At 33.8% G+C, this 14,800-nt stretch overlaps 2 protein-coding genes across 2 annotated transcripts; both read right to left on the bottom strand.

Moving 5' to 3' along the window:
* Positions 1-872: 872 nt before the first annotated feature.
* Positions 873-5,891, bottom strand: LOC145629437 (beta-1,2-xylosyltransferase-like). Its single transcript, XM_081682039.1, has 3 exons — positions 5,075-5,891; positions 3,509-3,658; positions 873-2,060 (listed from the first exon to the last, which is right to left on the bottom strand). The coding sequence occupies exons 1-3, from the start codon at positions 5,777-5,779 to the stop codon at positions 1,338-1,340; spliced, it is 1,578 nt and encodes a 525-aa protein (XP_081538165.1). The 5' UTR covers positions 5,780-5,891; the 3' UTR covers positions 873-1,337.
* Positions 5,892-10,337: 4,446 nt separating this feature from the next.
* Positions 10,338-13,831, bottom strand: LOC145627437 (pirin-like protein). The gene is made up of 6 exons (XM_081679822.1): positions 13,614-13,831; positions 13,380-13,429; positions 13,235-13,273; positions 13,067-13,095; positions 11,603-11,769; positions 10,338-11,275 (listed from the first exon to the last, which is right to left on the bottom strand). The coding sequence occupies exons 1-6, from the start codon at positions 13,730-13,732 to the stop codon at positions 10,780-10,782; spliced, it is 900 nt and encodes a 299-aa protein (XP_081535948.1). The 5' UTR covers positions 13,733-13,831; the 3' UTR covers positions 10,338-10,779.
* Positions 13,832-14,800: the final 969 nt, after the last annotated feature.

The raw sequence follows: 14,800 nt of genomic DNA, 5'->3' as shown, positions 1-14,800 counted from the left end.
CAGAAATCAGAAAACGCGAAGTTCTACTTTCCACAGAATGAAACCATCAACACCCCTAATAAAGCGCGTATGATTTTAAGGACTTGAAAAACATAATATGCAGTACAATTGACAAATAATTACTCCCAAATCAAAGGTAAAGAAGTTTCTGATTCTTAAAAAAGAACAGTAATTTCATCAAGAAAACTGATAAGCAACAAACTGTTGGTACTTTACATGCTGTCAATAGACATTCAGATCTATTTCCACTAATATGCTTCAGTCCAAAATCAAGCCTACTCTATGCCCTACCAAGAAAAAAGGAAAGAAAAAAATATTATGAAATCAATTCAGTAATCAGATATAGATATGTAACAACCCCACTGAGATTTCATTTTCATCTTCTTAAAATGAAACTACTCCTCCTGAAGCCCACCTTATCTATATTTGGATGGAGCAGCTTGCAGAATAATATACCTGTGAGAAAAATCATCACCTCACAGAGTGTTTTGGTGTGGCCACCATCGGACGAATTCGCTCCAAACTTCTTCACAAGTTAAAATTAACCAGGAAGACTCTAAAATGCATGATAGTGTCTTGCATTGTAGGTCGCTGTAATCACTGTCTGCCACACACTGAAACTTTAGAACCCATGTAAAAAGGGCTTCAGATGTGCTTTTCACATTGCTAAAGATATTCGCTGTACGGTCTAGATTCGACAGGTTATATAAGGTACAAGACATGAGAATACGTATGTTCCCCGTTCAAAAGTTCATATCATGCTCAGCCTCTTGTTATTCCTAGCATCTTAGAGATTAGTGCAAGCAGAAGAAAACTTCCCAGTAACAAAAGTCAAGTATCAAAGACAAGGAGAGATCACTGAGAGACAAACCTCGAGGTAATTGAGATCCATTCAAGTGGATCATCCACCATATTGATATTAATTATAACTGTACATGGACTACCTTAAATTTAAAGTATACAAATGATAGGGCCAAAGTATACAAAGGCCTACCTGCAACCAGAGGCGAAATTGGTAATATGAATGGAGTACAAACTGGTCAAATTATGTTACTCCTAAAGTCCTAAACTACCTTGCATTGAACTGCCTGAGGAAGAACACACAGAAAAACAACTCAATCCGTTAAAAATATTTAAGAAGCCGCATCCTTGACTCGTCAGCCACCATGACCAAAATTCTTCAAACCTGAATATATTCCTTTAATATTCATAACACCTAGAATTGTATACAGAAATTCACACCTAAGGCCTTAAAGGAAACTCTATAACCAACATGGCCGACCATTCATATTTTCTTAGCTATGCAGAAAAGAATTGTGATACCAATATACAGAGCTTCAGCAACCAATGCTTTTCATGATTTTTTTAAGCTCTCTAACAACTTCAGCTGGATTAGCAGAAGATCCAGAGAGATTAATGGCATGGTAATCCAAACCTTTCCACTGAGAGATCAATTGGAAATGGGGGCGCCGAAACTGGCTGCTAATAATTTCAAGAATTACAGTGTCAGGTAATGCTGATACTACGTGAGTTAGACCCGCCCCATGAGCTCCAATAATCACTGAAGCATCCTCGATAGCTCGGATTTGCTCTCTCATAGACATGTGAGCAAACAACCCATTTATGAGGTTTACATTACATCGAGAATAATTAGAAGCCCATGCTTTCAATGAATCAAATACTTCTTGTTCATTGCTGAGCCTGGATTCAACTTTACCACCATGACGTGGATGTGCCAAATAATCTTCACGTCGAACGAAAAGTACATTATGTTCTGAGGATGACTTTGGTCTTTTGGGGATTTCCACAGGAAAATCAAAAGCTGCCTTTATCATCTCCCCAAATTCTGATAGTCGTGCAGTTTTGCGATTATCAGGGTGTGCCCACAGGGATTTTGCAGAAGCCCCGCGGCAATCAATATGCTGACTCAGACCCTTAAACCAGGCTGTTTCGTACCCCAAAGGTACAAAAACAGCATGACGAAAGCACACAGGACCAGTAAAGTTTTTAGCAAATCTAATACTTGAGAAAAGTGCTTCCCATGTTTCTTCCAATTGTGTCTGGAAAAAAAAAAATTTAATTGATGCATTAAATCAAAGTAGGTTGGCTTTGAGATGTCAAGATTCATATGGAAGCAATGCAGAAACAATTCCTCAACTAGAAGACAAATGCAGACAAGAGAACTTATGTCTCAAGGATTTTTTTCCCAGTCAAGGGATAACAAATCCCAATCAAGACTATGATGAATGATGTGGGTTTTCCAATTTTGAAACAAGTACTTACCATTAAATTTACAGGCCTAACAAATCCAGCTCAAGAAATGCTAGTAGGGAGGATCATCATGTAATCTAATATAATTCTGTTAGTAGTATCTTTGAGGAGGAAGATGGATGATTAGTAGAGGTGAATGTGACTCAGAAAGTGCCATAAATAAGGAGAGTAGGCAAAGAGAAAGGCATCCAAAATATTGAAGAGTCACATTAGCTTTGTTTAGCTCTTGAGACTGTTGGGAGTGAATCAGGCCAATGGAGAGCTTGATAACCATCCTTTATTTTCCGTAATTCAATTATTCCCGATCAAAGTCTCTTTTCTTCTTTTTATTACTACTACATTTATGTAAAATTCAAAACATGTTCCTGGGTTGGTCTATCAAGAAGCTATTATAGTAAAGACAGTGTGGGACATGGCACACAACTCCAGCATATGACCATGCACATGTATTCTCAGCACATGACTGTGAGTCATGGCACACAATCGTGTGCTGCTGTGCCGCAAGATTTTCTATGTTCGATGTTTAGCTTAGTTGGAAATTATTTATTCTAGGTTGTTTAGGATTTATGTATGCATTATTTCCTCATAATTTTGAAACTGTTTGGTGAAGATAAATATTAGTTTAAGAAATTCCTAGTGCTTGTTGTATTTGAGATCTAGACTAAGATGAGTCTAGAATATATCCTATTTGGAGTAGGAACAGAATCTATACTCTTGACAGAGTGAGCATGGGTCATTATTCGAAAGTAATCCTGAGTCTAAATATCAAGTGAGAGATAACAAGCATTCTTTGATATCTGAGTTGAGAAAGGGATTTTACAATACAATATACAGAAATTGTGCGGGCTGAGTGCTCAATGATAAGAGTGATAACCATTGGTTGATAAGAGATATTTGGTGATTTCTTCCACTACTGATTAGTGAAGGGTGATCTCCACTTACATTGAGTTAGCCCATATTCTGACACTTGATTTGTCTCGTCACTTATTCTAAAAATTATATCTTACATTGATTATGACTTGTGAATCATGACCAAGAACATAAGAAAAAAAAAAACATGTCTCATTATTCTTAGCCAATGCTCTTAAAGATACCAGCTTTCCTTTCAAGCTTTCTCTAATGACAGGTGCAGTGACAGGGAAAGAACAAGAACTTAGTTTCTATATCCATATACCTACAGAGCATGCCAAGAAATAATGATACAGGTCGAAAATGGAGAGTAATAAGACTCGCTTACCTTGCTATGACCATCAACAAAAACCACATGCGGCCGTGTTGGCAATCCAGTTACTCTAGAGCTAACATATGCACTATACCAATCAGTATATGTGTGAAAAACATTAGCATACTCAAACCGCGTCAGCAATAGTGTTGGCTCCTCAATCCACTGCAAGCACAAGATATTGTGTCACATAACCAAAGGGTAAGGAAAGCTGAAAACCAAGCTACAATAAATAAAGTAGGAAGAGTTTTAGATCACAGTTTGAACATTGAAGTGATTAGTTTCACAGCACTCGACTAACTAATAGAATTCATCACGTGCCTTCAGACAACATCCCTTTTTTACACTAAAATGTGGCCTATACCAACCCCTTCCCATGTCCCTCCCATTTCGCCAAGATTGCAATTTTATGTATAAAAGAGAGGTTAATAGAAAGGGCCATAATTTAAAAGTTCTACATATGAATAAGAGGGTGAATCAACAATTTCTAACTGTCCTTGTATATAATTTAGCTTTCAGTCAGACACTTACTTACAAGTAAACAAATAAAGCATAACTGTGAGGAAAAGGTTTTTCTTTCACAAAAGGAAAATAGATTTAGGATGTATTCCCATTCCTCAATCGTCCAAAAGATTCATTCTTACTTGGTAATAGATAAAATAAAGTCAGAAAGATCATAAAGAGCTCATCAACCACAGTGGATCTTTATGTCTCCCTCTCTTTCATTCTTTCACTAAGTCCCTATAAGGCTTCTCTTCCCCGCCCCCAAAGTAGCACTTCTCAGTAAGTAATTCTTTAGAATACACGCATATAATCACTGGTTGAGTTCCCTTTAAAACTATCTACTTTGTATTAAAGATAATCTGAGAAACCAAAGTTCACATTAATGAGACATCAGCGCTTCATTTACAGAATAACCATACCACCTTAATTCCAAATCAATTTGCAAAACCTAGTAATCAGGGCACAAACTCCTAAGATAATCTGACATTCCGACTCAGACACATGTCTGCGTGTAAGGCTCCATTCTCTACACCTTATTTTCTTCGTTTCAAGAAAAAATTAAGTCTATGGCCGATTAGGGCTACCATGATCAATTCAAAACTATGTAGGACAGTTAGGATTAACTCACCCCCGCCTTTTTTCAATAATTTCAAGCAAAATCAAGCCTATGGCTAAAAGGGCTATCATGATCAATTCAAAACTAAGCTCGAATAAGTGCCAATAAGCTCAGATAAGCGAAATTCAAGTGAAAAGACACTCTAAATTGGAAACTTTTCCATGGATTTGATATAAATCGAATTGTAAACCCGTTTGGAGCATCGACAATCCGACAAGGTACTCACGAGCATAACTTCTTCAAACTCAAACTACATTACATTAGTGTTGAACATGTAAACATAATTTCATTCAATATCAACTAATATTGATCTAATCAACCATAACTATAGAATATTGAATTCTACAACATCAATATCACATCAACAACAACAATAATATAAATCAAACTAGCATAATTATATAATATATCTCTAAAAATAGAACAAAAAAAAAAAGTATAGTATATTTAGAAACCCTAACCTGAGAACACTGAAAATCATCTTCATCTTCAACCAACTCCATTGTCTGAAACAATTCTCTCATAGTATGCTTCATAATCTCACCTTCATCAACAAAATCATCAAGAAACTTCTTCGAAACCGCCTTACCCCGTTTCTTCCCCTTCCCAACCCCGTTTCGCCGCAATCGAAACGCGCCATCTTCAAACACAGGAAGCTCCTCTTCATCCGACCTCCCAATCACCTCCTCAATCACTTCCCCACCAACCGACATCCGGATCTTACCCGGATCCATCCTAACCCGCCCACCTTCACAAACGGAGCTCCGAAGAGTCCCACTAAAATGGCACCGAAACCAAGACGAATTCGACGACCCAATTCGAGGAAGAACAGTAGAAGTCCTCGAAAACCCATTCCCAAAATACCCTTCACAGGAGGAGAGAGAAGAAGAAGGAGGGGACCAGGGGAGGTAAGAGGGGAGAATTGGCCAGGGTTTAGCGACGGGTGAGGAGAGAGAAAGTAGTGGGGGTTGGTCGGAGAGAGTGAGGCGAAGATGGCGGGAGTTGTAATGGTGGAAGGAGAGAGAAGGAGGGTAGTGATGGAAGTAGTAAGAGAAGAAGATGAAGTTGAAGAAGAAGAGAAGGAGGATAGTAATGGAGGTTTTCTTGGTGAGGAGTTTGCGAGTGAAGTAGTTGTGGGGTGAGTGGGGTTTTGGTGAACCCGCCATTGAAGGGGAGGAGAGAGAAAGTGGTGAAAGAGAAGATGAGGAGAATTGTGGGGAGTTGAAGAAGAGGGGTAGTTGCTAGATTTGCGCCATTGACGAATTTGACGTGTGTTTTGAGAATGTGGAGTTTGGTGTGATTTTTTTTGTTTTTGTGTTATGTACTGGAATTTGGAGATTATGAGAGTGGATTTAGAAACGTTTTACTACTCTCTCAATTCCCGTTGGACCCCCGTAGGGTATTAAGGACCAGATAAACATTTCGCCAAGTTTTATTTCTGGGCAAAAAAAGGTAAAAAAATTCCAAAAAGGCTAATATCCACGTTTTTGAAAAATTTTGGAGGTTTTGGGGCCCGGTGTCGAAAAATCTTGAAATTCTATGGAATACATCTCGGGGTCATATAATGCTGTTTGGAACCATATATGATCATTATATGTTGTCATAAATGTTCATAATATGCTTGAGTTAATGAAATCCTTACAAGTTGTAAACCGGTAAATTGGGCGTTTAAAGGCAAATTGGATGTTTCCACCAACCCAATTGGACTCCCGGAGGATATTAGAGACCATGGTAAATATTTTGGCAATTTTTATTTCCGGGGGAAAAATGTCAAAAAAATTCCAAAATTTAAGACTAATATTCACGCTTTTTGAGAAATTTTTGAGGTTACGGGGTCCGGTGTCGAAAAGTCTTGAAATTCAAGAGGATACATCTCAAGGTCATATAATGTCGTTTGGAACCATATATGATAACTATTTAATTTGTTGTCATAAATGTTCTTGGTAGGCTTGAGTTAATGAAATCGGTGCAAGTTGTAAACCGGTAAATTGGTTATTTAAAGGCAAATTGGATGGTTCCACCCACCCAGTGGGACTCCTGGACGGTATTAGAGATCATGGGAAACATTTCGGCAATTTTTATTTTCGGGCGAAAACAAGTGAAAAATTTCAAAATTGAAGGCTAATATCCACGCTTTTTGAAAAATATTGGAGGATTCGGGGCCCGGTGTCGAAAAGTCTAGTAATGCTAGGGGATACATCTCGGGGTCATGTAATGTCGTTTGGAACCATTTATAATCATTATATGTTTTCATAAATGTTCGTAGTATGCTTGAGTTATTGAAATCCGTGCAAGTTATAAACCGGTAATTTGGCCGTTTAAAGGAAAATTGGATGGTTCCACCAACCCAATTGGACTCCCGGAAGATATTAGTCACCATGGTAAACATTTCAGGAAATTTTATTTCTGGCCGAAAAAATGTCAAAAAATTCCAAAATTTAAGACTAATATCCACGCTTTTTGAGAAATTTTGGAGGTTTCGGGGCCCGCTGTCGAAAAGTCATGAAATTTTAAAGGATACATAATGGGATCATATAATGTCGTTTGGAACATATATGATCATTATTTGTTGTCAAAAATGTTCGTGGTAGGCTTGAGTTAATGAAATCAATGCAAGTTGTAAACCGGTAAATTGGTCGTTTAAATACAAATTGAATAGTTCCACCCACACACCCAATGTGACTCCAAAAAGGTATTAGGGATCATGGTAAACATTTTGGCAATTTTATTTCAGGACGAAAAAAGTCAAAAATTTCAAAATTGAAGGCTAATATCCATGATTTTTGAGAAATTTTGGAGGATTCAGGACCCGGTGTCGAAAAGTCTTGAAATTCTAGGGGATACATCTCGGGGTCATATAATGTCATTTGAAACCATATATGATAATTATTTGTTGTCATAAACGTTCGTGGTAGGCTTGAGTTAATGAAACCGGTGCAAGTTGTAAACCGGTAAATTGGTCGTTTAAAGGCAAATTGGATGGTTCCACCCACCCAATGGGACTCCTGGACGGTATTAGGGATCATGGGAAACATTTCGGCAATTTTTATTTTCGGGCGAAAAAAAAGTCAATAATTTCAAAATTGAAGGCTAATATCCATGCTTTTTGAGAAATTTTGGAGGATTCGGGGCCCGGTGTCGAAAAGTCTAGAAATTCTAGGGGATATATCTCGGGTCATATAAAGTCGTTTGAACCCAAATCGCAAGAGAAGATGAATGATTTTGATGAAATTGAATGGTGAGGGAGATGTATGATTTTAATGAAGATGAATGATTATGATGAAATTGAAGAAGGGTGAGGGAGATGAATGATTCTAATGAAATTGAAGAAGGGTGAGGGAGATGAATTATTCTGATGGAGATGAATGGTGAGGCAGATGAATGATTTTGATGAAGATGAATGATTTTTGGTGAAAATGATTACAATAATCAGATTCATTAGGTAAAGAGTTAAATCAAGTTAGTGATTTAATTAGATATCTAAGTTGTTTAAGTAAGGGTAATATGGTCATTTAATTGGCAAAAAGTTACTAAAAGTGGAATGTTGCACATAATAGATAGCAACCGATAATGGCAAATGTTGCAAATAACTGTTAACGGAGGTAGTATATTTAGATTAAATTCCTAATATCAAAAGATAATATTTTATATTTAATTAATTAAACTGGAAAATCTCATTTGTCAATTTTGCTTATGTGTCATTTAAATTATTTGATTCTAAAAGAAATTAATAGTCTCGTATTTAATTGACTACCACTAAAATTTATTACCCTACTACATATATATATATATATATATATATATATATATATATATATATATATATATATATATATATATATATATATATATATATATATATATTATATTTTTCAATTTTAACCCCCCAACCCGCCCCCCCTCCCTTGTTATAAGAATAGAAGAATAACTCTATATTTTATCTCATTCCTTTTACATGGGATAGAACAATTCCCATTAAAAAAACAAGAGATGGTAAGATACAAGGGATTATTAATCTTATTCCACCATTTATCCCTTCAAACAAACATCCTGTATTTGTTTTTTTTTATTATTATTATTTTTTTATTTAATCTTTTTAACAAAGGGAATTATGGTAGTTGGTATCAGAGCCAGCATGACATAAAGGTCACGGGTTCGAATCTCATCCTCCCTTCCTTCAAAATGGAATTAATTCGCGCCGGGTTTGAGAAGGTCTGTGCTGCATCCACATTTCAAGCCCAAAGGGCCTTTTATGTGAGAGGGAGTGATAAAGTCTAAAACATATTCTCAGGCTTCAACCATCAAATTAAGCTTAGTTGGGTTGAACACTTTGATTTCGATTTATTCATTTTAATAAATAAATCGATCTTATTTAGATATGTAGAGTAAATTTTATCAAGTTAAATATTTAAATTCATAAAATCTTCTTTTATAAAAACATGTATGTCCTTTGTTGTTTTTTATACATGAGTTGTAACACACCTTCTTAGCATGTTAATTGAGGAAATAATTAGAAAAGCTAAATGGGCGGATAAAACTATAAACCTTAAGTCATATCAACTTAACACTTACTCCATATAATACTATACTTGTCGTATTCATATCCTAGTTATTGATTTAACATATTATGTACTCGTCTTATGTTTATACGCATTTAATTAAATAAAAAAAATATACTCGTATGATCTTAATTTTTATTTGGAAAAAATAAGTTTAGGATACGTGGATTTTTATAGGCCAAATGACCATAATAATGATTACATCTAAACAATTTGTGGATATAATTATTGATTTTGATGGGCATGGGATGTGGGATGGTTGTTTATGGGCAATTGGAGAACTTATGGGCTTGATAATTGATCATATACTATACATAAATATGATTTGTTTGGTGGTATGTTTTTATAAACTACTATGTTTTTATAAACTACTCCCTCCGTTTTTTTTTAGTTGACGCGATTCTTTAGTCACATTTGTCAATGTACAAACTAAATCATTAATATCTTAAAGAATCGATAAGTAAAAATTATAAAAAGTTGATTTATGAAAATATACATTGTGAAGAATCTAACAAGATCCCACTTACTATATTTCTCCTTACATATAAATTACAAGATCCCCACTTTTGGGATTAAGGCTTTGATTGATTGATTGATTGATTGATATAAATTACAAACCATGGTCAAAAGAGAAGTGTGTGAATAGTGTTAAACTCAAAACGTGTCAACTAATAAAAAACGGAGGTAAGTATGTTTTATAAACTATACTTAGCACTTTATTTCAATTTTTTTGATGAATTGAAACTTTATGTGTGGACCATTTGTCCATTTTGATTATTGCTAAGTTGTTGAGGTATTCTTAAGATGTCAATAAAAAAAACTTGAAAAGTATTGAGCTCCTGTATAATTTAATTTGACTAATAAATATGTATTAATTTTTCTGAAACTAATAATTTTGTTGACCTTTTCATGAGATAAAATCGTGTTAAACTTTAGGTTTCTACTCCATAATTTTGTAAAATGTTGTTAGGTATACTCCATTATTATGCAAAAATTAATAGAGTGAAATAAAGACAATAGCTTAATAAAGGAGAAATTTTACATAGTTCCACTTGTAATGCTTTCTTATTTTATTATAGGCTGCCAATTTTGGTGAAAAAATTACAAAGGATACAATTTTTAAGGGAAATACATTAAATTACATAGTAGAAACAACATTACACAATTATAATAACAAGCTATTTAAATAAACACTAACATGTTTCAATGTAATAAAGACTATAAAGAATTCAAATAATACTCTTCACTACTCGTAATCGATGTCTACTTATAAGAGAAAAGGAGTTAGAGAGTGTAATGATATCTCTAACTAAATCTTTCATTTTCGATCTAATTTATGTGTCAAATGAAATGGTTTGCTACCATAAAAAAAAGAAGAAAGTGAATCTTAATATCGTATCTTCTTACTTTGCTCATTTTCCTTTTAGGGGTATGTGGCTCGATTTTCTTACCCTGTATTCTTTTCAAAAAAAAAATTTCTTTAATTTTTTCTCTTGGATTAGACCTCATATTAATCCGCTGATTTTTTTTTTTTCCCATCTCATAACTCCCGTATACATTGAGACGAGGTAAGTAAATAGGGATATATAGCAAGTGCATAAATTTTATCAGTCAATCATTGCTTCAGACTTCCAAAACTTCACTCTCTCAAATCCATTAACACAATTATCAAAATCTTCAAGAGTTTGATCAATCTCTTCTTGTGTGTTCATGACAAAAGGCCCTAATTGGACCAATGGTTCACCCAATGGCTCACCACCCACTAAAATAAACCTAAGAGGTTTATTGGACTTGTTCCAAGCAACTAGCCCATCACCAGGCCCAAGAAGAAGAAGATGGTGGGCCGTTACAGGTGAAGATCTTGAGTTTCCGAAAATGCCCTCACCTTCTAAGACATAAACAAATGCATTCCATGATTTTGGAATTGGTTGTTGAAGATTTGCTCCTTGCTTTAAAGTAAAATCTAAGTATAAAGTTGGTGTTCTTGTATAAACGGGTGACTTTTTTCCAAGGGCTTCCCCTGCTATTACTCGAACTTTGACCCCATTTTTCTCCGCTTCTACTACATCCTTACTTTGTATTTCTTGATATCTCGGCTCAACCCTAAACAAAATATTAAAAGTACAAATTGTTAATAACTAAGGATCCGTTTGGCATTGCTGTGGTGTTCTGTTTTTTGGTTTTTTAAAAGTATAGGATATATGTCCCATAATGAATAATTTTGAAAAATGACAACAGTAAAGTGGAAACACCTTTTTCTAGTTTCCTGTTTTTGGTTTTCAAAAAAAAGGAAACTGAAAATAAAAAATGATGCCAAACTAAATTAAAAATTATCTAAATAATCTATAAATAATTAGTTTGATCGACATTATAGTGGTAATTAATTACGAACCAAATATAAAATATAATAATTAAAATAAAGTTTCTTACATTTTATGTTTGGAAGATAGGTTGATCCAAAGTTGCAAACCCTTTTGAACACCTTGGGCTGCGGGCATTTCCGAGTGTACTATCCCTTTTCCAGCAGTCATCCATTGCAAGTCACCGGCATTTATAGTTCCTTTATGTCCAGCAAAATCTTCGTGTGTAATAGCTCCCTATGCACACATACAACAAATACATACAATCGATAAGAAAAGAGAAACATTAACCGGCATGTGGTTAAGCAAGACTAATTGTCACAAGTTAAAGATTGAGTGCAAAGAAAGGTAGGTGTCCACTTATACCAGTTAGTGTTAAAATCAACTCCGTCAAGATTGTAAGTGGTCAAACTCTTTTCTGGTGTTAACTTAATTAAGTCAACCAATTGGACATTATTAATCGTTTTCTAAAGTCGGCTTGATCACCACTAACTTATGTGACATTATTATTGTATATGTTTTATTCACATGAAATGATTAATTTTGTGTACATACTAGTGAGAATCTAAATGGTTTAGAATTCAAATTCACACTTTTTTTTTTTTGGTGAGTTGAAGCATGGACCATGATAGCACTACGCAATAATGTTGGTGCACAATGTGCATATCATATTAGCTCCCAAATTTAAAGCATATGATAGCATGTTTTCTCAACAACAACAGCAAAATCTAGCTGTATCCAAATTAAATTAATATATCCTCAAATTCTTACAATATAGTGGTTGAAACAACTTCGTATATTCGAAAGTTTTTTGTATCTCAAATGAGGACACGTAATATTTATCAATTGAAAAGAAACCCAAGAAAGTGTAGTCTTTGGTCTTATTCTAATGATAGTATTAGTCACTTATATATGATGGTTTCATGTGAAGTAACATTGTATGAAAACATGTTTTTCAAGCACTAATGACATATGTACATTAGCACCAATCAACTCGCGGTTTCTTAACATATCCCTGATGTGTTAAGAAGACTGATTGAACCTATGTTATGTTTTTATTCATTTTACACTTACACAACTTTTACCGATGAGTCTGTACTGTACATACTCATTTGTTGCACATCTCATATTTCATGTAAAAACTTATGTAACATCGTTCTCATCCCAATATATATGTGTGTTATATATCGATGCATTAGCTAATCTAAATAGACCTTATATAGTTTACTTCTTAAAACATACCATTAACTTCCAAGTATTAAGCATGTGAGCATGTCATCACATTAGCTATGCAATTGCAATATAAAAATGCAACAATAAGCAAACTTATAATTTGGTACTGTAGTTTTGTTGGTCAAAATGCATTATCATTGCTTAAAATTCAAGTTGAAGTCATTAATTTAATATATATAGTTTGTTACTAATCTTGTTTAAGATGGAAAAATTCACATTAAGAAGAAAGAAGGAAATTTCACCTAACTTGAATATATACATACTACTTGCAAAATGAAACAAGATTAACTATAAAATTTACCTGTAGCATGTAAGTTACTGTCTCAAACCCTGTAATTAAAACAGAACATATTAATATGACATATAAATCTTATTCAATTTATTTTATTTTATTTTATATATTTTGTAAAAATAATCTGAAAATTACTTATTTATTATGAAGCTGAATATTGAATGTTAGAGAACAAACCTCTGTGTGGATGATCAGGAAATCCAGCAGGAGCAGAAACTGCAGAAATAACAGTACAAATAATAACAATGTCAGTAAAATACAATACATTACTATAAATTAAGCAAATTAAAAACAAGTATTAGCAAAAAATTTAATAACCCACCTGAGAATTCATCCAAAACTATGAAAGGATCAAAATACTTGAGCTCAAACCTGAAAATAAAAAAACATAACACCCATTGAGCCAAACAGTGGATCGAAATATATGTATCTTCAAATAAAGGCTAATGATGCAGACGAGTTTTATTGTATTTTTAGTAACCCCATTTGATCCTACACAAACCGTCCTTGAATCATGTCGAAAAATACTAATAAACAGAGGATAATATAAGCTTACCGGCCAATGCTTCTACGTACAACAGCACCAACACCTTCACGTTGAGGCCTAGCTTGAAACCTCCTAACAATAGGACGTGGAACATCAATAACATTATCGGAGATCTCTGTATCAACCATCTTTTCCCGTAAAATATGAAAAGCGGACACTTTCTTTATTGGATGAATCGAGGGAGTATTTTTTTTTTTCTTTCTTGAAATGTTATGTTTAAAATATCTTAAACTTAGAAAATGAAATAGAAACTAGAATTTGAATGCATGTATTTATACTAAGGGAAGTTCGTTAATCAGATTCAACAGTATAGTAGTTTATTTAATTAATTAATTAATTAATTTAGTCAATAGGAAGGAAACTTGGAAGTGGGTCCCATAAACTGGCCTACTAGAGAGCTTCCTTGCCACCCTAGGTAATCTTTTATACTTTTGGCTTACGTCAGCATAACGTATATGTGATGTTTATATAAACATGAGAATCATGAACAACTTTTTTAATTTTGTTTTTATATGTATATGTGACATTTTATGACTTGATACAATTCCTTATTCCTTGAATTAAATGTTGGGTTGTTTAATTTGGTTCACTTTGGCTTTCCTCTTTTGCACACAAGGGTATGAACTATGAATGTATGATTAAATTGGAAATAATTAGGTCATGTTCATTTCTAGTACTTCGTAGATTCGATAAGTTTTGAAAGTTTGAAAAAGATAAAATAAGTTTAGATAAGTTTATATTTCGTATAAAATAAGATAAAATTAAAAGTGTTGTAATACATTCCTATACATTTATATACTTTCTCATCCCTTTACATAAATTTGATTTAGTAAAAGTATAAATTGAGTATTTCAGTTGCATGACTATTTTTCTTAACACGAAGGGCTTGTTCTTTTCAGCTTAATTTCAGTTCAGTTTAGTTTAATTTAGTTCATTTCAATTCCTAATTTTCTGCTGTCACAAAATATTCATTTCGGGTTCGGTTCAGTTCAGTTCAGCTCCAATCAGTCCAGTTCACTTCAGCTCAATTCATTAAATCAGAACATGCCCTAAATCATTGATCAAATCACTTCAAAATTGTGTATATAAGAACAATGAATAAATTAAAGTTTTGAAAGCAAAAAGAAACCGAAAAAGTATTATTCTTTGATCATTTTATGTGATTTATGTGCCATGAAAATATAATTATGCAATTG

This window comes from Chenopodium album, chromosome 4 (assembly GCF_948465745.1).
Source record: "Chenopodium album chromosome 4, dcCheAlbu1.1, whole genome shotgun sequence".
NCBI classification, from domain to species: domain Eukaryota; kingdom Viridiplantae; phylum Streptophyta; class Magnoliopsida; order Caryophyllales; family Amaranthaceae; genus Chenopodium; species Chenopodium album.
This window is presented reverse-complemented; position numbering and strand designations above follow the sequence as displayed.